The following is a 25,136-nucleotide window of genomic DNA, read 5'->3' on the forward strand; positions in this document are numbered from 1 at the left end:
GCAATGCAAAATATACACAATCAGATATGACAGGCAGCTAACACTAATACTCGCTGCCGACTATAGATAATATTCTAAGCATACTGTGCTTCAAAAGATACGGTTACTGCTTCTACACATACAGTGGTGTGAAAATGTTTGCCCCTTCCTGATTTCTTATTCTTTTGCATGTTTGTCACTTAAATGTTTCAGATCACCAAACAAATTTAAATGTTAGACAAAGATAACACAAGTAACCACAAAATGCAGTTTTTAAATGAAGGTCTTTATTATTTAGGGAAAAAGAAAGCCAAACCTACAGGACCCTGTGTGCAAAAGTGATAGCCCCCTAAACCTAATAACTGGTTGAGCCACCCTTCGCAGCAACAACTGGAATCAAGCGTTTGCAGTTTGGCAATAAGTCTTTTACAACGCTCTGGAGGAATTTTGGCCACTCATCTTTGCTAAATTTTTGTAATTCAGCCACATTGGAGGGTTTCCGAGCATGAACCACCCTTTTAAGGTCATGCCACAGCATCTAAATCAGATTAAAGTCAGGACTTTGACTAGGCCACTCCAAAATCTTAATTTTGTTTTTCTTAAGTCATTCAGAGGTAGGTGGATTTGCTGGTGTGTTTTGGATCATTGTCCTGATGCATAACCCAAATGCACTTCAGCTTGAGGTCACGAACAGATGGCTGGACATTCTCCATCAGGATTTTTTTGGTAGACAGCAGAATTCATGGTTCCATTTACCACAGCAAGTCTTCCAGGTCCTGAAGCAGCAAAACAGCCCCAGACCATCACACTACCACCACCACCATATTTTACTGTGGGTATGATGTTCCTTTTCTGAAATGCTGTGTTACTTCTACGCCAGATGTAATGGCACATTCACCTTTCAAAAAGTACAACTTTTGTCCTGTCAGTCCACAGTGTATTCTCCCAAAAGTCTTGGGGGATCATCAAGATTTTTTCTGACAAAACTGAGAAAAGCATGTTCTTATTGCTTAGCAATGGTTTTAGTCTTGGAACTATGCAATGCAGGCCATTTTTGCCCACTGTCTTTCTTATGGTGGAGTCATGAACACTGACCTTAACTGAGGCAAGTGAGCTCTGCAGTTCTTTGGATGTTGTTGCAGGGTCTTTTGTGACCTCTTGGATGAGTGGCCGCTGCGCTCTTAGAGTAATTTTGGTGGGCAGGTTGACCACTGTTCCATGCTTTTGCCTTTTGTGGATAATGGTTCTCACAGTGGTTCGCTGGAGTCCTAAAGCTTTAGAAATGGCTTTATAACCTTTTCCAAATTGATCGATCTCAATTACTTTTTTTTCTCATTTGTTCTTGAATTTATTTGGGTCGCGGCATGATGTCTAGCTTTTGAGGATCTTTTGGTCTACCTCACTTTGTCAAGCAATTCCTATTAAAGTATTTTCTTGATTGAGAACAGGTGTGGCAGGAATCAGGCCTGATTGTGGCTAGGGAAATTTAACTCAGGTTCCCAAAGATGTTATAAACCACAGTTAATTTAGGTTTTAAGTGGGGGGGGTGTGTGTGTGTGTGTGTGTGTGTGTGGTGTCACTTTTTCACACAGGGCCCTGGGGCTTTGGATTTCTTTTTCCCTTAATAATAAAATACCTTCATTTAAAAACTGCATTTTGTGTTTACTTGTGTTATCTTTGTCTAATATTTACATCTTATGATCTGAAACATTTAGGTGTGACAAATATGCAAAAGAATAAGAAATCAGGACGGGGCAAACACTTTGTTTTACACCACTGTATCTCAGAATGTTAGATGCTTCTGACCGCAAAGAGCATGACTGAAAAGTAGACCTGTTATGATCTTTTGATAAACCTATATTTCTATAACTAAGGATTCAAATCTCTATTAATGAACACACTGAATATATACATAATGGATAAACGATATACTTATTACAAAAATTATTATAAGAATTATACAAACCTCCCATACTGGTGCCGTTCCATCGGTGTCAGCACTTGTGTTCCCGGGGCTCAGGTCAGGTTGTTGCACCATGTGAGCCCAATCAGCGCTGGCGTCACATTTAACGAGGCCAAACAGGAGGAATGACAAAGCATTGTCCAAGTAGTGGACAACCCCTTTAAGAATCGAGAGCAGAAGAAAATACAGCTTCAATGATCCTCTTAAAACATTGCTTTATTGAGTAAATATAAAAATCTGAGATAACAGCATGGATGTTACTACCCTAGAGGGGGAAATATTTTCTAGCAGACACGTTTCAGACAGTAAGGTCTTTAGTCATTGAAGCTGGATTTTTTTCTGCTCTTGATTCGTATTCCTGCGGCACGGCTGGTTTCCTGAGCTTTGTATTCCTCAATGGGTGAGCTGACTTATTTTTTTTTTTTTCTTAGTAACCCCTTTAAGAAGATACAATTTTCGATTAAAACATTTCCAAAATTCTGAACATGAAAAGGGGCTTTTCTCCTCTGTGGCTTCTCTGATGTTTATTAAGAATTGATTTCCATGTAAAACATCTCCCACATTAAGAACATGAAAAAGGCTTCTCCTCTGTGTGAATTCTTTGGTGACTAAGAAGTGATGATTTCTTCACAAAACATTTCCCACATTCTGAACAGGAAAAAGGCTTCTCCCCTGTGTGGGTTCTCTGATGTCTGATAAAACTAGCCATGTGTGTAAAACATTTTCCACATTCTGAGCATGAGAAAGGCTTCTCCCCTGTGTGGATTCTCTGATGATTAACCATAACCGATTTATAGTTAAAACATTTCCCACATTCTGAACAGGAAAAAGGTTTCTCCCCTGTGTGGGTTCTCTGATGATTATAAAGCCCCGATTTCTGGTTAAAACATTTTCCACATTCTGAACAGGAAAAAGGCTTCTCTCCCGTGTGGATTCTCTGGTGATTAACCATAACCGATTTATGGTTAAAACATTTCCCACATTCTGGACATGAAAAAGGCTTCTCTCCCGTGTGGATTCTCTGGTGATTAACCATAATCGATTTATGGTTAAAACATTTCCCACATTCTGGACATGAAAATGGCTTCTCCCCTGTGTGAGTTCTCTGGTGTATAACTAAATCTGATTTTAGGTTAAAACATTTCCCACATTCTGAACAAGAAAAAGGCTTCTCCCCTGTGTGAGTTCTCCGATGTCTATAAAGCCCTGATTCCTGTTTAAAACATTTTCCACATTCTGAACAGGAAAAAGGTTTCTCCCCTGTGTGAGTTCTCTGGTGATTAACCAAAACCAATTTATGGTTAAAACATTTTCCACATTCTGAACAGGAAAAAGGCTTCTCCCCTGTGTGAGTTCTCTGGTGTATAGCTAAATCTGATTTTAGGTTAAAACATTTCCCACATTCTGAACAGGAAAAAGGCTTCTCCCCTGTGTGAGTTCTCTGGTGATTAATCAAAACTGATTTATGGTTAAAACATTTCCCACATTCTGAACATGAATAAGGCGTCTCCCCTGTGTGGATTCTCTGATGTATAACAAGCTCTGATTTGTAGTTAAAACCATTCCCACATTCTGAACAGGAAAAAGGCTTCTCCCCTGTGTGGGTTCTCTGGTGATTAATCAAAACTGATTTATGGTTAAAACATTTCCCACATTCTAAACAGGAAAAAGGCTTCTCCCCTGTGTGAGTTCTCTGGTGATTAATCAAAACTGATTTATGGTTAAAACATTTCCCACATTCCAAACATGAAAATGTCTTCTCCCCTGTGTGAGTTCTCTGCCTCGCAAGATCTGATCTGCGAATTTTTTCTTGTTTAAGAAGAGTATTTCTATATTCTGAACGTGAAAATGGCTTCTTTGCTTTAGGAGCAGTTCGTTTTTTAATGCTTATTTTGCAACTTTGATTTTCCTTAGTAGTCGCTAATGAATCAGAAGACAGGACCTGTTTCAAAGGATTAGATGATTGATCTTTGCTGTGAAGGGATGATGGTATATCTGGAGTAATGGCATTCATTTCAATTGCATCTTGTTGGATCTCAATCTCATGTGATTTAAAAATTGAAGATGTCAGTTGTCCTTCTGATCTCCAGGTACAGTCATCTGACAAGAATAAAATTAAGTATTATTTTTGAATAAAATATTCTTACATTTTTTTAACATTTTTACTTAAAGTGTCTGTAAAAATGGCAAGCTACGTAAAAAAAAAAAAAAAAAAAAAGAATTATTCACCAAGTCAATTACAGTTCACAGTCTAAAAGACTGTGCCCAAACCACATTTAGCATTCATGTATTTGGCATTACTATAGTGAGAAGAACCCACTTAATTTATCTGGGCACTGTGTGTTGGGTAATAAAATGGCATTTTTGCAATTTTTACTCTCCAACATCCACTGTGTGCTAATTTAGGGAAAGTGCCTGTGGAGTCAAAATAGTCACTACTCCTATAGATTAATTCCCAAGATGGAGTCACCTTATGGGGATTTCTACTGCTCTGGTTTTCTTTCATTTTGTCATATCAAGGTTTCTGCAAATGGTGTGTCCCATTTTCTCTGGGATCTGCTCCTGCAACGTCTGCTTCTCTCACCAGGAGCCTTATTAATCCTGCAGGCGGCGCTGGTGATGGAGGAGACGTCGGAACCAGAAGCTCTGGAGGCGCAGGCTCTGTCCAGCCATTAAGATTAGGGTTGCTGGGACCAGTAGTACCATCCAGTCTGGCAGTATGGGTGTGTGCTGTCCAGCTGGAGTAATCTGCTCCCTCCTTCAGAGAATTGGAAAGCACCGCACCCTACTAAAGCTGGAAGCGTATTGCTGGAAGCTGCCAGATACAGCCTTGTTCTCCTCTGGTTCAGTCCTCTGTGCTCAGCTCCCGGTTTGTCTATTTGTTTCCTGTTGTGACCTCGGCCCGTTTACGGACTACTCGTTTCTTCTGATTTTGTATTTTCTCTGCCCTCCTGGTTCTGACCCGAATACCTGACTATTCTTCCCATCTGACACAACAGAACAGCAGGTAACACAGTGGCCCAAGCTAGGGGTCTCTGTGTAAGTCCAGATCCATGTAGAGGGGTTAAAGAGAATCTGCTACCCCCTGGGAGATTTGAGACCTATAGTATGGGCATACAGGTTATAGAAAAGTAGATCTATACATGCCTGTATGGCCCATAGTAGAGGTCTGCTTGCAGTGAAATGGAGTTTTATAAAATCCGTTATCACATGCTTGGCGTCCCCCGGACGCCAAGAAGTCCCCGCCTATCTGCTTATTTAGCATGTTCCCCACCTCCCCTGCACGTCACAGGGACCTGTGACGTGCACTGGTTTAACTCATTTCCCGCGTATGCGCAATGCGATGCTCACATCAGGAGCGCTTTGTTTCCTCCCGGCCCGTTTGTCTCTGCACTGCTCCGTAGTGTTCTGGTGCGCAGGCTCCCCGATGCAGCCTCCCCGGTGCGCCAGAACACTGCGGAACAGTGCAGAGACAAACGGGCCGGGAGGAAACAAAGCACTCCTGATGTGAGCGTCGTATTGCGCATGAGTGGGAAGTGAGTGACAAGAGCGCACATCACAGGGCCCTGTGACGTGCAGGGGAGGGGGGGGGACATGCTAAATAAGCAGATAGGCAGGAATTTCGGGGCTAACTAAAGAGATAGGCGGGGATTTCTGGGCTAACTAAAGAGATAGGCGGGGATTTCTTGGTGTCCGGGGGACGCCAAGCATATGAAGACAGATTTTATAAAACTCAATTTCACTGCAAGCAGACCTCTACTATGTGCCCTACAGGTATGTATAGATTTACTTTTCTATAACCTGTATGACCATATTAGAGGTCTCACATCTCCCAGGGGACGAGAGATTTCCTTTAAAGAAGTTAAAGGGGTGATGGGCAAAACTGTGACTATAGACCATAACACATCTACTGAAGAAATCAAGCTGAACAGGCTTCTTTAGTAAAAAAATGAGTAAATAGTGGTGAAACCTCTCGCGGGTAATTAGAGCATGTGGCTCTTGGCAATCGAAATTATCGCTAAGTGCCAATATTTTCTGTCAGATGAGTTTCAAGAAGAAATATTAGACATTTTAAATGAACTTTTTATAATAGTGCAGAGCTGAGGTGTCTTATATTTAGACCTCGGGCATTGGGAAGAGGTAATGGAGACCTTTTTTGAAAGACTACCAGGGAGTTACAGATTCACATAAGTGAGGCAGGCCGATCCCACCACAATCAAACTATCATACAAAATGAACCTGGAAAAAAAGACATAAAAAATATGTTACATCGCCAACAAGAACATATGTATGAGGGGAGAACTCCAACATTAAAGCGGACTTACACTTATTTATGGTGGACCACTGGAGCTACAATAACCTGATCAGAAGAGTAGAGAAAGTATTAGTGCCCCCATTTCAGGAGAGATTGTGCAGTAATCTGAATTCCTTAGGATTGAAAACATAATGTAATTTATGACGTGAAGTGAATCCAATATAGCTAGTATAAATTGGGAAGGGTAAGTAGAAAGGGAAAGATGTGTGAATAAAATTTAACTTTTATTAATATAATTAAAAAACTCTTATTATTTAAACTTTTTGTGAATAAATATTCATACATCAAATGATGTATATAGGGCTACTGCTGTGTAGTTATAAGCAGTTCTAGCCCACAAGTTACTTATTTCAAATGTGAGGACACAAGAATAAATTATCCACAGCCGATGTCCCTATAATTATTGGCTGGGTGTTATAAATTGTGTGTCCCAAGTATCCCAACACTCTTCGTCATAAGGTTTAATAATTGTAAATTCCATATGTGGGATGCCGTAAAAATGTGAGGGATAATGGTTGATTCTCCACCAGTGAGCCTTAATGGCTTCTTTTATTCTCTGCACTGTTAGTGAATTATTAACAGTATACAAAAATAAGATATTATACTTGTGCGATCTCACTGCTATAGATGACATTAAAGAGACAGCTATATAGCTGAACTTGCATCTATGGGCCAAGCACTAATCTAATGTGGGTAATATATGCGGTTAATACCGCTGATCTGTCCAATCATACCCATAAAGATAAAGGTGCTCATTTACTCCCACCGCATATACATCCTAGCTGTGTGCGAGTGGTCTGCTTGCAGTCACTGTTATTTGTTGCAGAGATTAAATGTACAGATAACTGCCAGTGTGTATCATTAGCTTCACGTGGAGATCAAAACACACTATCTCCCCCACAGCGTTCTCACTCAAGTTACGTGCAGGTAATCTGCACGCTGTCAATGCCGCTTCATATATTGAGCCGGCAGGATAAAAGTAATTTACTGTAGAGATCGTGCAGTTAGCTGCCAGTTTGTATCACTGGCTAGAGCACGTGGAGAGCAAAACACCTTATCTCCCCTTAGAAAAAGCCGGTAATCACGGCGAAACGCGCGTCAGGGATGTTTACTCTTATATTCTAAATGTGGTGACACACTCCAGGATCCACACACCACTCTTTGTCATGTTAGGTGCCGTTGTTATCTCACTCTAATCTCTGATCTCTACTCTGCCGGCTTAATATACAAAGCGGCAGTGACCGCGTGCAGGTTATCTGCACGCAATCTGAATGAGAACGCTGTCGGGGAGATAAGGTGTTTTGCTCTCCACGTGCTCTAGCCAGTGATACAAACTGGCAGCTAACTGCACGATCTCTACAATAAATTACTTTTATCCTGCCGGCTCAATATATGAAGCGGCATTGACAGCGTGCAGATTACCTGCACGTAACTTGAGTGAGAACGCTGTGGGGGAGATAGTGTGCTTTGATCTCCACGTGAAACTAATGATACACACTGGCAGTTATCTGTACGTTTAATCTCTGCAACAAATAACAGTGACTGCAAGCAGACCACTCGCACACAGCTAGGATGTATATGCGGTGGGAGTAAATGAGCACCTTTATCTTTATGGGTATGATTGGACAGATCAGCGGTATTAACCGCATATATTACCCACATTAGATTAGTGCTTGGCCCATAGATGCAAGTTCAGCTATATAGCTGTCTCTTTAATGTCATCTATAGCAGTGAGATCGCACAAGTATAATATCTTATTTTTGTATACTGTTAATAATTCACTAACAGTGCAGAGAATAAAAGAAGCCATTAAGGCTCACTGGTGGAGAATCAACCATTATCCCTCACATTTTTACGGCATCCCACATATGGAATTTACAATTATTAAACCTTATGACGAAGAGTGTTGGGATACTTGGGACACACAATTTATAACACCCAGCCAATAATTATAGGGACATCGGCTGTGGATAATTTATTCTTGTGTCCTCACATTTGAAATAAGTAACTTGTGGGCTAGAACTGCTTATAACTACACAGCAGTAGCCCTATATACATCATTTGATGTATGAATATTTATTCACAAAAAGTTTAAATAATAAGAGTTTTTTAATTATATTAATAAAAGTTAAATTTTATTCACACATCTTTCCCTTTCTACTTACCCTTCCCAATTTATACTAGCCATCTGTATCAGTGGTGACCACTAGTGTGAATTCTGTCCATTATTTCAATCAGTATTTTATGCAAGTGAATCCAACATACCAGGGCTCGAGCCATGCCAACACATTCATGCAGGTGTAAATATTACAGTATATTACAGCTATCAGCCTCGCACAGCTTAGAGATACAGGTGCTTCTCAATAAATTAGAATATCATCAAAAAGTTAATTTATTTCAGTTCTTAAAAAAAGTGAAACTCATATTATATAGTCATTACAAACAGAGTGATCTATTTCAAGTGTTTATTTCTGTTAATGTTGATGATTATGGCTTACAGCCGATGAAAACACAAAAGTCATTATTTCAGTAAATTAGAATAATTAACAAAAAACACCTGCAAAGGCTTCCTATGCGTTTAAAAAGGTCCCTTAGTCTGTTTCAGTAGGCTCTACAATCATGAGGAAGACTGCTGACTTGACAGATGTCTAGAAGGCAGTCATTGACACACTCCACAAGGAGGGTAAGCCACAAAAGGTCATTGCTAAAGAAGCTGGCTGTTCACAGAGTGCTGTATCCAAGCATATTAATGGAAAGTTGAGTGGAAGGAAAAAGTGTGGTAGAAAAAGGTGCACAAGCAACCGGGATAACTGCGGCCTTGAAAGGATTGTTAAGAAAAGGCCATTCAAAAATTTGGGGGGAGATTCACAAGAAGTGGACTTCTGCTGGAGTCATTGCTTCAAGAGCGTCAACACACATAGACTTATCCAGGACATGTGTTACAAGTGTCGCATTCCTTGTGTCAAGCCAGTCATGACCAACAGACAACGCCAGAAGCGTCTTACCTGGGCCAAGGAGAAAAAGACCTGGTCTGTTGCTCAGTGGTCCAAGGTGTTGTTTTCAGATGAAAGTAAATTTTGCATTTCATTTGGAAATCAAGGTCCCAGAGTCTTGAGGAAGAGTGGAGAGGCCACAATCCAAGCTGCTTGAGGTCTAGTGTGAAGTTTCCACAATCCGTGATGGTTTGGGGAGCCATGTCATCTGCTGGTGTAGGTCAGCGTAGCAGGACATTTTACAGCACTTTATGCTTCCCTCTGCCGACAAGCTTTTTTGGAGATGGAAATTTCATTCTCCAGCAGGACTTGGCACCTGTCCACACTGCCAAAAGTACCAATACCAATACCTGGTTTAAAAACAACAGTATCACTGTGCTTGATTGGCCAGCAACTCGCCTGACCTTAACCCCATAGAGAATCTATTATAGAGAATCTATGGGGTACTGTCAAGAGGAGGATGAGAGACACTCGACCCAACAATGCAGACGAGGTGAAGGCTGTTATCAAAGCAACCTGGGCAGCTATAACACCTCAGCAGTGCCACAGGCTGATCGCCTCCATGCCACACCACATTGATGCAGTAATTGATGCAAAAGGATCCCCGACCAAGTATTGAGGGCATTTACTAAACATACATTTCGGTAGGACATCATTTCGGATTTTAAAAACATTTTTCAAGCTGTTGTTATAAAGTATTCTAATTTACTGAGATAATGACTTTCATGTTTTCATTGGCTATAAGCCATAATCATCAACATTAACAGAAATAACACGTGAAATAGATCACTCTGTGTGTAATGACTCTATATAATATATGAGTTTCACTTTTTTGAATTACTGAAATAAATTAACTTTTTGATGATATTCTAATTTATTGAGAAGCACCTGTATATCATGGCACAGGTGTAATGTTTTTTGCATAGTTAATCGCGATCCTGTATGAAGTCAGTCGGTTTTAAAAGAAATTGAAAAATCAGGACAAAAGGGAAACTCTGTTGTTATTGTACAGAAATTCACACTTGGCCTCACTGCACGTTTAATGTTGTCGATCATAAAAGTGAAGTTTGGTCATTAAAACTGGACCTGGTCTTGTAGGGACCATATGAGAACATTCAGCAGCACAGAAGGGAGAGAAGGTAGATTCATCCAATAAGATACCAGGGTTCTAGGAAGCCAACAGCATCATTACCCTCCGCTTTCTCTTACAGGCCCATCATAATATTTTCTTCAAGTGATTTTCTAAACTGCCTGTACATTCTACGTACATTGTCATCTGGTTTTGTAGTTTACAGATCTGAGGAGGTAATAGTCAGCGTCTTCTAATCACAGGGAGTAGGTGGATCCTCCAAGTTATAAGTTCTATAGAAAAGGGCTTTCAATAGCCAAAATCATTTGAACAGTTTCGGGTGGAGGAGAATGTTGTGGTCTAGAGGCAAAATGGTGATCACACGATTGTGATACGGCCGGACTACACAACCGATAAAGCAGCCACAGCCGGTGACTTATAAGAATCTGAAACTTCTCTGCATTTAGTGGTTACTACTCACCTGGGAGGTTATCTGTAGGAATCATCTCTTTACACCGCTCATCACCCCTCACATATGTCTCTGTAGTATTCATATGGGTCAGATCTTCAACCTGAAACAAATATTGTAAAAGTCACAGACAGATGGAGAAGTCTCATCTATGATCAGCTCTAATCCTGCCATCTCCACCGTTCTCATTACACAAGTATAAAACATATAATACTGGTGGATAAAACAAGACTGAGCACAAGATCTTCACAGCTGTCTACACATCATAGGGGAGATCTCATGACACTTTCTCTCCATCTACCTGATGATCCTGAGGAGCATTGGGATCTTCTTGTTTGCAGTCCTGTGGAAGAAGAGGACGAGGACATCTCTCTGGTGTTGTCCTCTTACTGGATAAAACTGGAGGAAACACATATAGGGACTGAATTCATTCTTTACATACAGATAATTATAGGCCGTGTGTATTTAGTCCTGTCTATTACCTGGTGATGTGAGGGGCTGAGGAACCTCCATCATGATGTCCTTGTACAGATCTTTGTGTCCTTCTAAATACTCCCACTCCTCCATGGAGAAATAGACTGCAACATCCTGACACCTTATAGGAACCTGACATATACAATGATACAGTCAACCCACCGATCCCTTCATAGCGTTACTGTATAATGTCCCAGCAGTGTCACCTCTCCAGTCAGCAGCTCAATCATCATGTAGGTGAGTTCTAGGATCTTCTGGTCATTGATGTCCTCATGTATGAAGGGGTGAGATGGAGGCCCTGTGATTGGGCTCAGGGGTCTTCCCCATCCCTCAGACACAGGGTGCTGACAGCGCCCACTAGAGGTCTTCTTCACTACTGTGTAATCCTGGTTATGGAGAGACACATTCATAAATCTCACTCCAGACATTTCCAGAGTCCTCACCTCCCCAGTTCTGTCCATCTGTTATTCCCATAGATAAGAATGATGTAATGAGACGTCATCAGAATCTCTCACCTCTCCAGTAAGCCGGAAGAGGATCTCTAGCGTGAGGTGTAATATCCTCTCCGCCATCTTGTCTCTGTCCATTTCCATCTTTGATGGATAAATCAGGAAAATTCACTTGTATAGACGATCTTTACTGAGAGGATCCGATATTGTAGAGACCTGAACGAGAACACGATGAGCTGATGTAGCATCATAAAAATCCTGTGTAATAATACAATTACTGGAGATAATCTGGGAAAACATGAGGAGATTTATAATTTTACAGTATTTAGTTTTCTTCTTTACATCTAGAAATAAAACCTATATACACTGCTCAAAAAAATAAAGGGAACACTCAAATAACACATCCTAGATCTGAATTAATGAAATATTCTCATTGAATACTTTGTTCTGTACAAAGTTGAATGTGCTGACAACAAAATCACACAAAAATCATCAATGGAAATCACATTTATTAACCAATGGAGGCCTGGATTTGGAGTCACCACCAAAATGAAAGTGGAAAAACACATTACAGGCTAATCCAACTTTGATGTAATGTCCTTAAAACAAGTCAAAATTAGGTTCAGTATTGTGTGTAGCCACGTGCCTGTATGATCTCCCTACAATGCCTGGGCATGCTCCTGATGAGGTTGCGGATGGTCTCCTGTGGGATCTCCTCCCAGACCTGGACTACCGCCAACTACTGGACAGTCTGTGGTGCAACGTGACGTTGGTGGATGGAGCGAGACATGATGTCCCAGATGTGCTCAATCGGATTCAGGTCTGGGGAACAGGCGGGCCAGTCCATAGCTTCAATGCCTTCATCTTGCAGGAACTGCTGACACACTCCAGCCACATGAGGTCTGGCATTGTCCTGCATTAGGAGGAACCCAGGGCCAACCGCACCAGCATATGGTCTCGCAAGGGGTCTGAGGATCTCACCTTGGTACCTAATGGCAGTCTGGCTACATCTGGCAAGCACATGGAGAGCTGTGTGGGCCTCCAAAGAAATGCCACACCACACCATTACTGACCCACTGCCAAACAGGTCATGCTGAAGGATGTTGCAGGCAGCAGATCGCTCTCCACGGCGTCTCCAGACTCTGTTACGTCTCTCACATGTGCTCAGTGTGAACCTGCTTGCATCTGTGAAGCGCACAGGGCACCAGTGGCGACTTTGCCAATCCTGGTGTTCTGTGGCAAATGCCAAGCGTTCTGCACGGTGTTGGGACGTCGGGCCCTCATACCACCCTCATGGAGTCTGTTTCTTATTGATTGTGCAGACACATGCACATTTGTGGCCAGCTGGAGGTCATTTTGCAGGGCTCTGGCAGTGCTTCTCCTGTTCCTCCTTGCACAAAGGTGGAGGTAGCGGTCCTGCTCCTGGGTTGTTGCCCTCCTACGGCCCCCTCCACATCTCCTGGTGTACTGGCCTGTCTCCTGGTAGCGTCTCCAGCCTCTGGACACTACGCTGACAGACACAGCAAACCTTCTTGCCACAGCTCGCATTGATGTGCCATCCTGGATGAGCTGCACTACCTGAGCAACTTCTGTGGGTTGTAGAGTCCGTCTCATGCTACCATGAGTGTGAAAGCACAACCAACTTTCAAAAGTGACCAAAACATCAGCCAGAAAGCATTGGTGCTGAGATGTGGTCTGTGGTCCCCACCTGCAGAACCACTCCTTTATTGAGGGTGTCTTGATAATTGCCAATAATTTTCATCTATTGTCTATTCCATTTGCACAACAGCATGTGAAATTGATTGTCAATCAGTGTTGCTTCCTAAGTGGACAGTTTGATTTCACAGAAGTTTGATTTACTTGGAGTTATATTCTGTTGTTTAAGTGTTCCCTTTATTTTTTTGAGCAGTGTATTTTAGGCCACAGACAACAAGCAGTTTCTTCCTCAGAGTCTGCAGCTGAACACGTTTCTCATAGACTCATCTTTCATAAAGCTAATTCTCGTCTCATTTACAGACACTGGAATCAGTATTAGCAATACTGCAGGAGATATTCATTGCACGTGACATGAGAAATAACTACTTCATGAGGAGGACGGCATCTTCATTTTCTACTACGGCTCTAGAAACATATTGGGCCAGAATCCGTCACCGACTACATCTCCACCGGTCGTCTATATGAATGTTTCCCTTCTTCCCCGGACTGTAATCTTGTATCATATTAGATCTCATGTCTGATTCACACACAGAAGTTTGAGGCTTTTCTAAAAGCTTTTTTGTTCACACAAACACCTCGGACAGAAATTAATTGATACCAAAGTCTTCATGTACATTGTTTTATGGTGTTTATTTCTGGCCTTAGTCTTTCCTATGTTACAAGAAAGACACCAGAAAAGAGCAGAAATAGTAAAAACATGCAAAAAGCACAAGACAAGTTTAAGGGCAATGGTACCAAATACTAATGAAATGTATGTAATGTTTTAACTTTGCAGTAAGTAATAAAAATGCCTTAAAACATTCTCTCTCATCTGGCAAATATTAAAAATTATGGTAAATTATGGTAATCCTATTTGACCTAAAACTGGAAAGGTTTATTCTGATTTCATGTCAGATATTGAGAGAAACATGCATGTGTGTCTTTATATAGTGTATGTAAACTTCTGGTTTCAACTGTACATCAAGAGAATGCCAAGAGTGTGCAAAGCAGTCATCAAAGCAAAAGGTGGCTACTTTGAAGAACCTAGAATATAAGACATATTTTCAGTTGTTTCACACTTTTTTGTTAAGTATATAATTCCACGTGTGTTAATTCATAGTTTTGATGCCTTCAGTGTGAATGTACGATTTTCAAAGTCATGAAAATACAGAAAAATCTTTAAATGAGAAGGTGTTTCCAAACTTTTGGTCTGTACTGTATCTATAAATATATACTGTATATCTGGTGGAGTCATATCTCCCGACTCCGCAGACCGCATGCCGCTGCTGTACTTGGCAGGCACGGACCAGATGGTATGGAGATTAATGAGGGAAAAGTCCAAAGGCAAACTTTTCCACACTTAACAAGAACTTGATGAGAAGTACAGTATATACATCAGATAGCAGGCACAACACTTTATGAATGTTTCTTCTGCATTAATAATAAAAATGCATATATAATATATGACGTATTGGCCGATATTTTGGGCAAAATACTCAAGCTCGTAACCCGCGTCAAGGGTCCTCATGCTTATGAGTCCCTACTCTAAACATAAAACGCAAAGCCACAATAAGAAGAAATTTTTTTTCTTTTTTTCTTCAATTTTGGGGGAATTTTAATTCTTCTTATTGTGGCTTTGTTTTTTTACCAAAAAATAAAAAAGTTATGGCTGTGGGAAGAAAGGGAGCAGAAAAAGAAAATGCAAAAATGGAAAATGGCCCAGTCATGAAGGGGTTAACACAAGCAAAATTACAAGCTCAATGGCTTGTTGTGGATGTACTGTATATAAACAGATGTAAACAATGAAGGATTGATACAGTCACTACCTTACCCAATCCCGTACCTAAACTAAGCTGATGCTGCCTAGAAGAGGAGGTTGGCACCCTAAGGAACGACAATTGTGTCCCTCAGAAGCCCTATAGAACGTATAATTAGCATACACACACTATATTATACAGTGGGGAAAAAAAGTATTTAGTCAGCCACCAATTGTGCAAGTTCTCCCACTTTAAAAGATGAGAGAGGCCTGTAATTGACATCATAGGTCGACCTCAACTATGAGCGACAAAATGAGAAAACAAATCCTGAAAATCACATTGTCTGATTTGGAAAGATTCTTGAAGCTCATCAAGAGAATGCCAAGAGTGTGCAAAGCAGTCATCAAAGCAAAAGGTGGCTACTTTGAAGAACCTAGAATATAAGACATATTTTCAGTTCTTTCACACTTTTTTGTTAAGTATATAATTCCACATCTGTTAATACATAGTTTTGATGCCTTCAGTGTGAATGTACAATTTTCATAGTCATGAAAATACAGAAAAATCTTTAAATGAGAAGGTGTGTCCAAACTTTTGGTCTGTACTGTATATATATATATATATACACATACACACACACACAGTGGGTATGGAACATAGTAACATAGTTTATAAGGCCGAAAAAAGACAAGCGTCCATCCAGTTCAGCCTATTTCTTGTGCACGGCAGCTATTCCACAGCGTTGATCCAGGGGAAGGCAAAAAAAAAACCCATGCAGTATAGGCCAATTTACATCATTGAGGAAAAATTCACTTCCCGACTCCAATCTGGCAGTCAGATTAAATCCCTGGATTAATTAACTATCACTAAGCATAAGATGTAATTTTATTGTTCTCAAGAAAGGCGTCCAGGCCTCTCTTGAACTCATTAAGTGAGTTGGACATCACCACTTCCTCTCCCAGAGAGTTCCAGAGTCTCACAGCTCTGACTGTAAAGAATCCCCTTCTATGCTGGTGCAGGAACCGCCTTTCCTCCAGATGCATATTGTGCCCCCTCGTCTTTGTCACCATCCTTGGTATAAACAGGTCATGGGAGATATCTCTGTACTGCCCCCTGATGTATTTATACATGTTTATGAGGTCTCCCCTAAGCCTTCTCTTTTCCAACGTAAATAGGCCTAATTTTGACAACCTCTCTGGGTATTCTAGTCCCTCCATTCCCTTTATTACCTTAGTCGCCCTCCTTTGTACCCTCTCTAGCTCCAATATGTCTTTCCTGAGCACCGGAGCGCAGAACTGTGCACAATATTCTAAGTGCGGCCTTACCAGCGCTTTATACAGAGGAAGAACAATGTTCTCATCATATGCCCCTATTCCTCTTCTGATGCATGCCATGACTCTATTTGCCTTCACAGCTGCAGCCTGACACTGGGCACTCCAATTTAATTTGCTGTTAACCAAGAAGCCCAGGTCCTTCTCCATGTCAGATTTCCCCAACGGTTTCCCATTTAATATGTATGGGTGACTGCTGTTTTTCTTTCCCATGTGCATGACCTTACATTTATCGGCATTGAACCCCATTTGCCATTTTTTGGCCCAACTCCCCAATTTATCTAAATCCTCCTGTAGCTGTGCCCTATCCTCATCTGTATTAACTACTTTACAAAGTTTAGTATCATCTGCAAATATTGCTATTTTACTATGCAACCCTTCCACTAGATCATTAATAAATATATTACATAATATAGGGCCCAAGACAGACCCTTGAGGCACCCCGCTAGTAACCCTGACACACCCTGAGCTTACTCCATTGATAACCACCCTCTGCTTTCTATCACTCAGCCAGCTATTTACCCACTTGCACACATTATCCCCCAGACCAAGCATTCTCATTTTATATACCAACCTTTTGTGTGGCAAGGTAAGTATTCAGACCCCTTTATTTTTTTCACTCTTTGTTTCATTGCAGCCATTTGGTAAATTCTAAAAAGTTCATTTTTTTCTCATTAAAGTACACTCTGCTCCCCATCTTGACTGAAAAAAAACAGAAATGTAGACATTTTTTGTAAATTTATTAAAAAAGAAAAACTGAAATATCACATGGTCATAAGTATTCAGACCCTTTGCTCAGACACTCATATTTAAGTCACATGCTGTCAATTTCCTTGTGATCCTCCTTGAGATGGTTCTACTCCTTCATTGGAGTCCAGCTGTGATTAATTAAACTGATAGGACTTGATTCAGAAAAGCACACACCTGTCAATATAAGACCTCACAGCTCACAGTGCATGTCAGACTAAATGAGAATCATGAGCTCAAAGGAACTGCCCAAGCAGCTCAGAGACAGAATTGTGGCAAGGCACAGATCTGGCCAAGGTTACAAATGAATTTCTGCTTTACTCAAGGTTCCCAAGAGCACAGTGGCCTCCATAATCCTTAAATGGAAGAAGTTTGGGACCACCAGAAGTCTTCCTAGACCTGGCCATCCAGCCAAACTGTGGGAGAAGAGCCTTGGTGAGAGAGGTAAAGAAGAAGCCCAAGATCACTGTGGCTGAGCTCCAGAGATGCAATAGGGATATGGAAGAAAAGTCCACAAAGTTAACTATCACTGCAGCCCTCCACCAGTCGGGCCATTATGGCAGAGTTGCCCGATGGAAGCCTCTCCTCGGGGCAAGACATATGAAAGCCTGCATACAGTTTGCTCAAAAACACATGAAGGACTTCCAGACTATGAGAAATAAGATTCTCTGGTCTGATGAGATGAAGATAGAACTTTTTGGTAATAATTCTAAGCGGTATGTGTGGAGAAAACCAGGCACTGCTCATCACCTGCCCAATACAATACCAACAGTGAAACATGGTGGTGGCAGCATCATGCTATGGGGGTGTTTTTGAGCTGCAGGGACAGGACGACTGGTTGCAATTGAAGGAAACATGAATGCGGCCAAGTACAGAGATATCCTGGAAGAAAACCTCTTCCACAGTACTCTGGACCTCAGACTTGGTGGAAAGTTCACCTTCCAACAAGACAATGACCCTAATCACACAGCTAAAATAACAAAAGGAGTGGCTTCAGGACAACTCTGTGACCATTCTTGACTGGCCCAGCCAGAGCCCTGACCTAAACCCAATTGAGCATCTCTGGAGAGAACTGAAAATGGCTGTCCACCAACATTCACCATCCAACCTGACAGAACTGGAGAGGATCTGCAAGGAAGAATGGCAGTGGATCCCCAAATCCAGCTGTGAAAAACTTGTTGCATTATTCCCAAGAAGACTCATGGCTGTACTAGCTCAAAAGGGTGCTTCTACTCAATACTGAGCAAAGGGTCTGAATACTCATGACCATGTGATATTTCAGTTTTACATTTTCAAAAATGTCTACATTTCTGTTTTTTTTCAGTCAAGATGGGGTGCAGAGTGTACTTTAATGAGAAAAAAATGAACTTTTTAGAATTTACCAAATGGCTGCAATGAAACAAAGAGTGAAAAATTTAAAGGGGTCTGAATACTTTCCGTACCCACTCCACAGAAGGGCGAAAAATCCAGCACGAAATCCAGGTAATGTGAAAAAAGCTAAAACTCCATTTATTGTGAAAAAGTTAAAACAAGACAATGGGACTTAGGAATCACAATAACATGTTTCGAACTCAGATGTTCTTAGTCATAGTGTGACCCATATCCAAAGAAACCAAAGTCAAATTTTTAGGATTTTATCCTATTCAGTGCAGATCTGATTCAATGGATATTTTTCAGGATGTTGTGCAGCAAGAGTTAAAGGTGTTGTATTCATCTCAAATATGGGGACTGCCAAGTGAAATGTGACCAAGAAAGAACGGATTGCCCTTCAAGAATTAAAATGTATGAAAGATCTTGTCATAAGAATGTCAGACAAGGGAGGAGTAGTAGTATTAACCCTTTAACGCCAGAGCCTGTTTTCGCCTTCGTGATCAGGCCAATTTTTGGTCAATCTGACCACTGTCACTTTATGAGGTAATTACTCTGGAACGCTTCAGCGGATCCCACCGATTCTGAGACTGTTTTTCGTGACATATTGTATGTCATGATTGTGGTAAAATTTATTCGATATGACTTGCGTTACTTTGTGAAAAAAATCGGAAATTTGGCATGTTGCAATTTTCAAACTTTGAATTTTTATGCCCTTAAATCAGAGAGATATGTCACACAAAATAGTTAATAACATTTCTAACATGTCTACTTTACATGAGCACAATTTTGGAACCAAATTTTTTTTCTTAGGAAGTTATAGGGGTTAAAAGTTGACCATTGATTTCTCATTTATCCAACAAAATTTACAAAACCATTTTTTAGGGACCACATTTTATTTGAAGTGACTTTGAGGGGCCTTTATGACAGAAAATAATCCAAAGTGACACCATTCTAAAAACTGCACCCCTCAAGGGGCTCAAAACCACATTCCATAAGTTTATTAACCCTTCAGGTGATTCACAGGAATTTTTGGAATATGGAAGTAAACAATGAACATTTAACTTTTTTTCACAAAAATGTTACTTTAGACCAAATTTTTTTTAAATTTTTTTCGTAAGGGTAACAGGAAAAAATGAACTACAAAATGTGTTGTGCAGTTTCTCCTGAGCACACTGATACCCCATATGTGAGGGAAAACTACTGTGGGGGCGCACGGCAGGGCTCGGAAGGGAAGGAGCACCATTTGACTTTTTAAATGTAAAATTTGCTTAAATAAATAGTGGACGCCAACTCGTGTTTGGGGAGCCTCTGATGTGCTTAAACAGTGGAAACCCCCCACAAGTGACACCATTTTGGAAACCAGACCACTCAGGGAACTTATCTAGATGTGTGGTGAGCACCTTAAACCCCCAGGTGCTTCACAGAAGTTTATAACATTAAGCCGTAAAAATAAAACTTTCACATTTTTCCCACAAAAATGTTTTTCAGCCCCCAATTTTACATTTTCATAAGGGTAACAGGAGAAATTGCACCATGCAGTTTGTTGTGCAATTCCTCCTGATTAAGCCGATACCCCATATGGGGAGGAAAACTACTGCTTTAGCGCACGGCAGGGCTTGGAAGAGGTTGCAGACACCATGTCACATTTGAAGAGTCGCTGACATACCAAAACAGCAGAAACCCCCACAAGTGACACCATTTTGTAAACTACACCTCTCAAGGAATTCATCTAGGGGAGTAGTGAGTATTTTTTAACCCTCAGGCGATACACAAACTTGTATAACATTGGGCTGAGTAAATGAAATATTACTATTTTTTTCCATTCAAGTGTTGCTTTGACCCCAAGTTTGCAGTTTTCAAAAGGGGTAATAAGAGAAAATGTTACACAGCTTCTCTTAAGTACATCAATACCCCATAAGTGGTCGAAAACTACTTTGCAGGCACAATGCAAAGCTCATAAGGTAAGGAGCGCCATGTTACAGCGCAGATTTTACTGTTGTGGTTTGCAGGTGACATGACCCACTGGGAGAGCCCCTGAGGTCCCAGAACAGAAGAAACCCCCCCATAAATGACTCCATTTTACAAACGACACCTCTCAATGAATTCATCTAGGGGTGCAGTGATCATATTTACATCACATGTGACAGAAATTTATACCATTTGGCAGTGAGGAAAAAATAATTAAATTTTTACCACAAAAATTGTTTTAGCCTCAGATTTTACATTTTCACACAGGGGAATGGGTAAAAATGGTGCCGAAATGTGTCACACAATTTCTTCTAAACGTGGCAATACCCCATATGTGGCTGTACAGTACCGCCTAGCCATACGGCAAGACTCAGGAGGGAGGGAGCGCTATTTGACTCCTGGAGAACAAATTATTGTAGAATACCGTATATTCCGGCGTATAAGACGACCTGGTGTATAAGACGACCCACCTACTTTCCTGTTAAAATATAGAGTTTAAGATATATTCACCGTATAAGACTACCCCTTTTCCAACGCATACCAAACACCGGTAAAAATTTTAAAAAAAACAGATTTGAATTTAACATGGTCCTTTTTTAATTTAAATTCTTATGACATGCAGGTATATAGCAGGAAAACTGTCACTCATAAACATAAGGCATACAACAACAACATTACTATCATCCATTTTCATCAGCGGCATACACCGGTACCCGACAATTTACAACAGAAAGAATAGAGCTTCACACATAGATTAGATTGATAGAAATATGTCAGTCACATATATATGAAGTACAGTGACATTGTTGCTTACTGTACTTGTCATTTAGTGTAAAGGATTTATTAAAAAATATAATAGTGTTTTCGTGCACCGTCTCTTTAAAAAAGCCGGCCGGCAATTCAGCATCTGTACCCGACAATTTAGAATAGAAGGAATAGAGAATCATACATAGATTAGATAGATAGAAACAAGTCAGTCACATATATATGAAGTACAGTGACAGTGTTGCTTACTGTACTTGTCATTTAGTGTAAAGGATTTATTTAAAAAAATAATAGTGTTTTCATGCACCGTCTCTTTAAAAAAGCCGGCCGGCAATTCAGCATCTGTACCCGACAATTTAGAATAGAAGGAATAGAGAATCATACATAGATTAGATAGATAGAAACATGTCAGTCACATATATATGAAGTACAGTGACAGTGTTGATTACTGTACTTGTCATTTAGTGTTAAAATAAAGGATTTATTTTAAAAAAAATTGGTGTGGGGTTCCCCTTAATTTTAGTCTCTAGCGGAGGTTAAGCAGACAGCTGGGGCAGATGTTTGAAGCCTGGGAAGGGGGTAATACCCACGGAGCTTTCCAGACTACTAATATCAGCCCCCAGCTGAATACCTAGCCTTTACTAGCTATTAAAATGGGGGACCCCGCCAAAAAAATGACGTGGGGTCCCCCCTATTTTAATAGCTAGCAAAGGCTTAGGCAGACAGCTGGGGGCTGATATTAATAGCCCAGGAAGGGTGCCATGAATATTGGTCCGCTCCCAGGCTAGAAACACCAGCCGTCAGCCGCCCCAGAAATGGCGCATCCATAGGATGCACCAATTCTGGCACTTAGCCTCGCTCTTCCACGCTGCCCTGGTGCGGTGGCAGGGGGTAATAGGGCTGGGGTTCATGTCAGCGCCAGCTGCCATGAAGCCCAGGTTAGTAATGATGGGCGTCTATAAGACACCCCCATTACTAACCTACAAAGTGTTAAAAAGAAAAAACACACACTACACCAAGAAAAAAATAATTTATTTGAAATAAACCACACCATTTTATTTAATTCTTAGTTTACTAAAAAAAAAAAAATAGTTACCTGTCCACGTTCCTGCGCTGATCTCCCATGCACAGCTGTCACATCTGGAGATGGTGACAGCTGTGCATGGCTGCTGTAAGCTCACGCTGCCGGGAACACGTCCGCTCCCGGCAGCGGGAGCCCCTGACTGAGGTCACCGGAGTGCATTCAGTCAGCGCAGCTCCGGAGACCTCCTTTACGGCACTGCTGTACCGTGGGAATTTCTCACGATACAGCAGGGCCGTAAAGCAGCTAACCGGAGCAGCGCTGCCTGAACTCCGGCGAACCCGCTTATGCAATGACGGGCTGCTTTACGGCCCCGTCATTCTAGCGGCGGCAGCGGTTGAGAGCGGTCACATTCTATGTGGCTGCTCTGAACTGGAGATCTTCGTGGGACACTCGTGGACTACTACGGAGGGGTAAGGATAAGGTTGTGGTTTATTATTTTATATTTTATTACAGGAGATCGATGGCTTCGGGGAATTAGGTGTCTAGGTGAGTATAGGTGTAGTTTTTTATTTTTTACTTTATTTTAGGTGGCGATCGGCGGGGACTGGTAATGTATGAACTAATTTATTGTAGGTAACCACTGGCCACCAATGACATGTATTTAACATTTATTGGGGACACAGTAGGGCAATTTATATAGCAGGATCAGGCTGATGGGAACTACTGCTCCCATCGAGCTGATCCTGCTGGCAGGAGTGGACGGGGGACAGACATAGTCCGATGGGAGTAGTAGTGTCACATCGGCCTATGTCTGCCTGCACGCACACACCCGCACACATCGCACAGACACCGCACACACCCGCAGACATCGCACAGACACCGCACAGACACCGCACACATCGCACAGACATCGCACAGACACCGCGCACACCCGCACACACTCGCAGACATCGCACAGACACATCGCACAGACACCGCGCACACCCGCACACACTCGCAGACATCTCACAGACACCGCACACACCCGCAGACATCGCACAGACACCCCACACACACTCGCAGACACCCGCACACACCAATCATGACGGGTCTGGGAGGTGAGGCTGACCTGTGAGACCGTGGGAAAGTTCATGTGAGTTCATGCAATGCAGTCAAGCATGAACTCACATGAACCCTCTGAGGGCACCGCGGCGACTTCAAATGAACAGCTGATCGGCATCACCTGATACCTCAGCTGTTCATTTGAAATAACCGGCGGGAAAGAGCAGCACAGAACGGGAAAGCCGGCGGTGAAGTCTTTTCACTGCCGGCTTCCCCGCCCGGGTCCTTCGCTCCCCGCTCCTTTGTGCTGCACTCCCCGCCCGGTCCTAACTTACGATCGGGATGGGAGGTGGCGAGGGGAGCGGAGGATCGGGGTGGAAGGCTGCGGGGAAGCAGTATGGGGCTGTGTGATTGTTTAAAAGCAGGCGGCTTTTTACCGCCCGCCGGCTTTTAAACAATCAGGAGAATTCTCCCACGCTGGGATGGCATTCTGATGACAGGCTGGATCTCAGCTGAGCTCTGCCATCCAGCTTGTCATCCTTCAGAGACACTGCAGAGCACAGGCATTATGGGAACTTCCGATTCCGGTATTCGATATTGTAAAAGTATCGGAATCAAGTATCGGAATTCCGATACCGCGAATATCGGCCGATACCCGATATTACAGTATCGGAATGCTCAACACTACTTGTCACAGAAGCGATGCGAACTTCCCAGCTCCGGACACAGCGCAGCGCTTCTGTGACAAGTGAAAGCTGTCGGCACAGAAGCCCTGCGCTGTGTCCGGACCTGGGAAGACACTGCGATGTGTCAGAAAAGTTCGCTAGGTTCTGTCTGTCTCCGCTGCTGGGAATACGCTGCGCTGTGTCCCAGGCCTGAGAAGACACAGCGCAGCGATGTGTCAGTTTCAGCACAGAAGCGCTGACTGTCTGGACCTACCGCCGCCGTATTTTAACTCCCTCCACCTTATATTAACTCCCACATGGCAGGGATACGGCCACGGCAGCTTATTAACACCCCCAGAGTATCCCCGCATGTCAATTTCTGAAAGTTCAAAAACATTACCGGCGTATAAGACGACCCCAGACTAGACAGATTTTTCAGTCTTCAAAAGTCGTCTTATACGCCGGAATATACGGTAGTTTGAGGACTCCATACAGAGCCCCTAAGTGCTAGAAGAGCAGAATCCCCCCTCAAGGGACCCCATTTTGGAAATTATACCCCTTTGGAAATTTACATACAGGTGTAGTGACAATTTTCACTTCATGCGTGTTTTCCAGAAACATCCTGCAGTGGATGTTGCTGAGTGAAAATTTCAAACTGCCGTTGTAGTGACCAGTACGTTGTGGCCAGCTCATGCTTCTGTAGACATGCACCTGTAAATTAGGCGGGCTCTCATCGCTACAGGAATGCCAGACATGTGGACCCTAAATATAGTTTAGGCACATTGTGGGGCTCAGAAGGGAGGGGAGCATTTGGACTTGGGAGCACAGGATTTGCTGAATTTCTTTTGGGGGGCAAGGGCCATTTCGCTTTTCCAGAGCCTTTGTGCTACCAGTAACTTGAAAGTCCCTTATATTTTCGTTAGATGACAGACCTGAGTGGGGACTTGCTTTTTTTGTGGATTGAGTTGAAGCTTTTATTGGGAACATTTTACATAACGTTTATCCGGCTCTCTACGCTGAGCACTTACATCGGAGTTTCCATCTAAATCTCCAAGTGATGT

General features: G+C 42.0%; 1 protein-coding gene across 1 annotated transcript in view; it reads right to left on the bottom strand.

The window, feature by feature from the left end:
* Positions 1-1,653: 1,653 nt before the first annotated feature.
* LOC141220412 (uncharacterized) overlaps positions 1,654-25,136 on the bottom strand; it is a 34,930-nt gene continuing 11,447 nt past the window's right edge. The window contains exons 2-7 of the mRNA XM_073666338.1: positions 11,778-11,927; positions 11,469-11,648; positions 11,271-11,394; positions 11,090-11,187; positions 10,801-10,891; positions 1,654-4,042 (exon numbers count right to left, since the gene is read on the bottom strand). Of these exons, the coding sequence (XP_073522439.1) occupies positions 2,505-4,042; positions 10,801-10,891; positions 11,090-11,187; positions 11,271-11,394; positions 11,469-11,648; positions 11,778-11,855 (2,109 nt within the window). The 5' untranslated portion in view covers positions 11,856-11,927 and the 3' untranslated portion in view covers positions 1,654-2,504. The remainder of the gene's footprint in view (positions 4,043-10,800; positions 10,892-11,089; positions 11,188-11,270; positions 11,395-11,468; positions 11,649-11,777; positions 11,928-25,136) is intronic.

Source organism: Phyllobates terribilis, unplaced genomic scaffold (assembly GCF_046119375.1).
Source record: "Phyllobates terribilis strain yellow unplaced genomic scaffold, ASM4611937v1 Scaffold_292__1_contigs__length_2399606, whole genome shotgun sequence".
NCBI classification, from domain to species: domain Eukaryota; kingdom Metazoa; phylum Chordata; class Amphibia; order Anura; family Dendrobatidae; genus Phyllobates; species Phyllobates terribilis.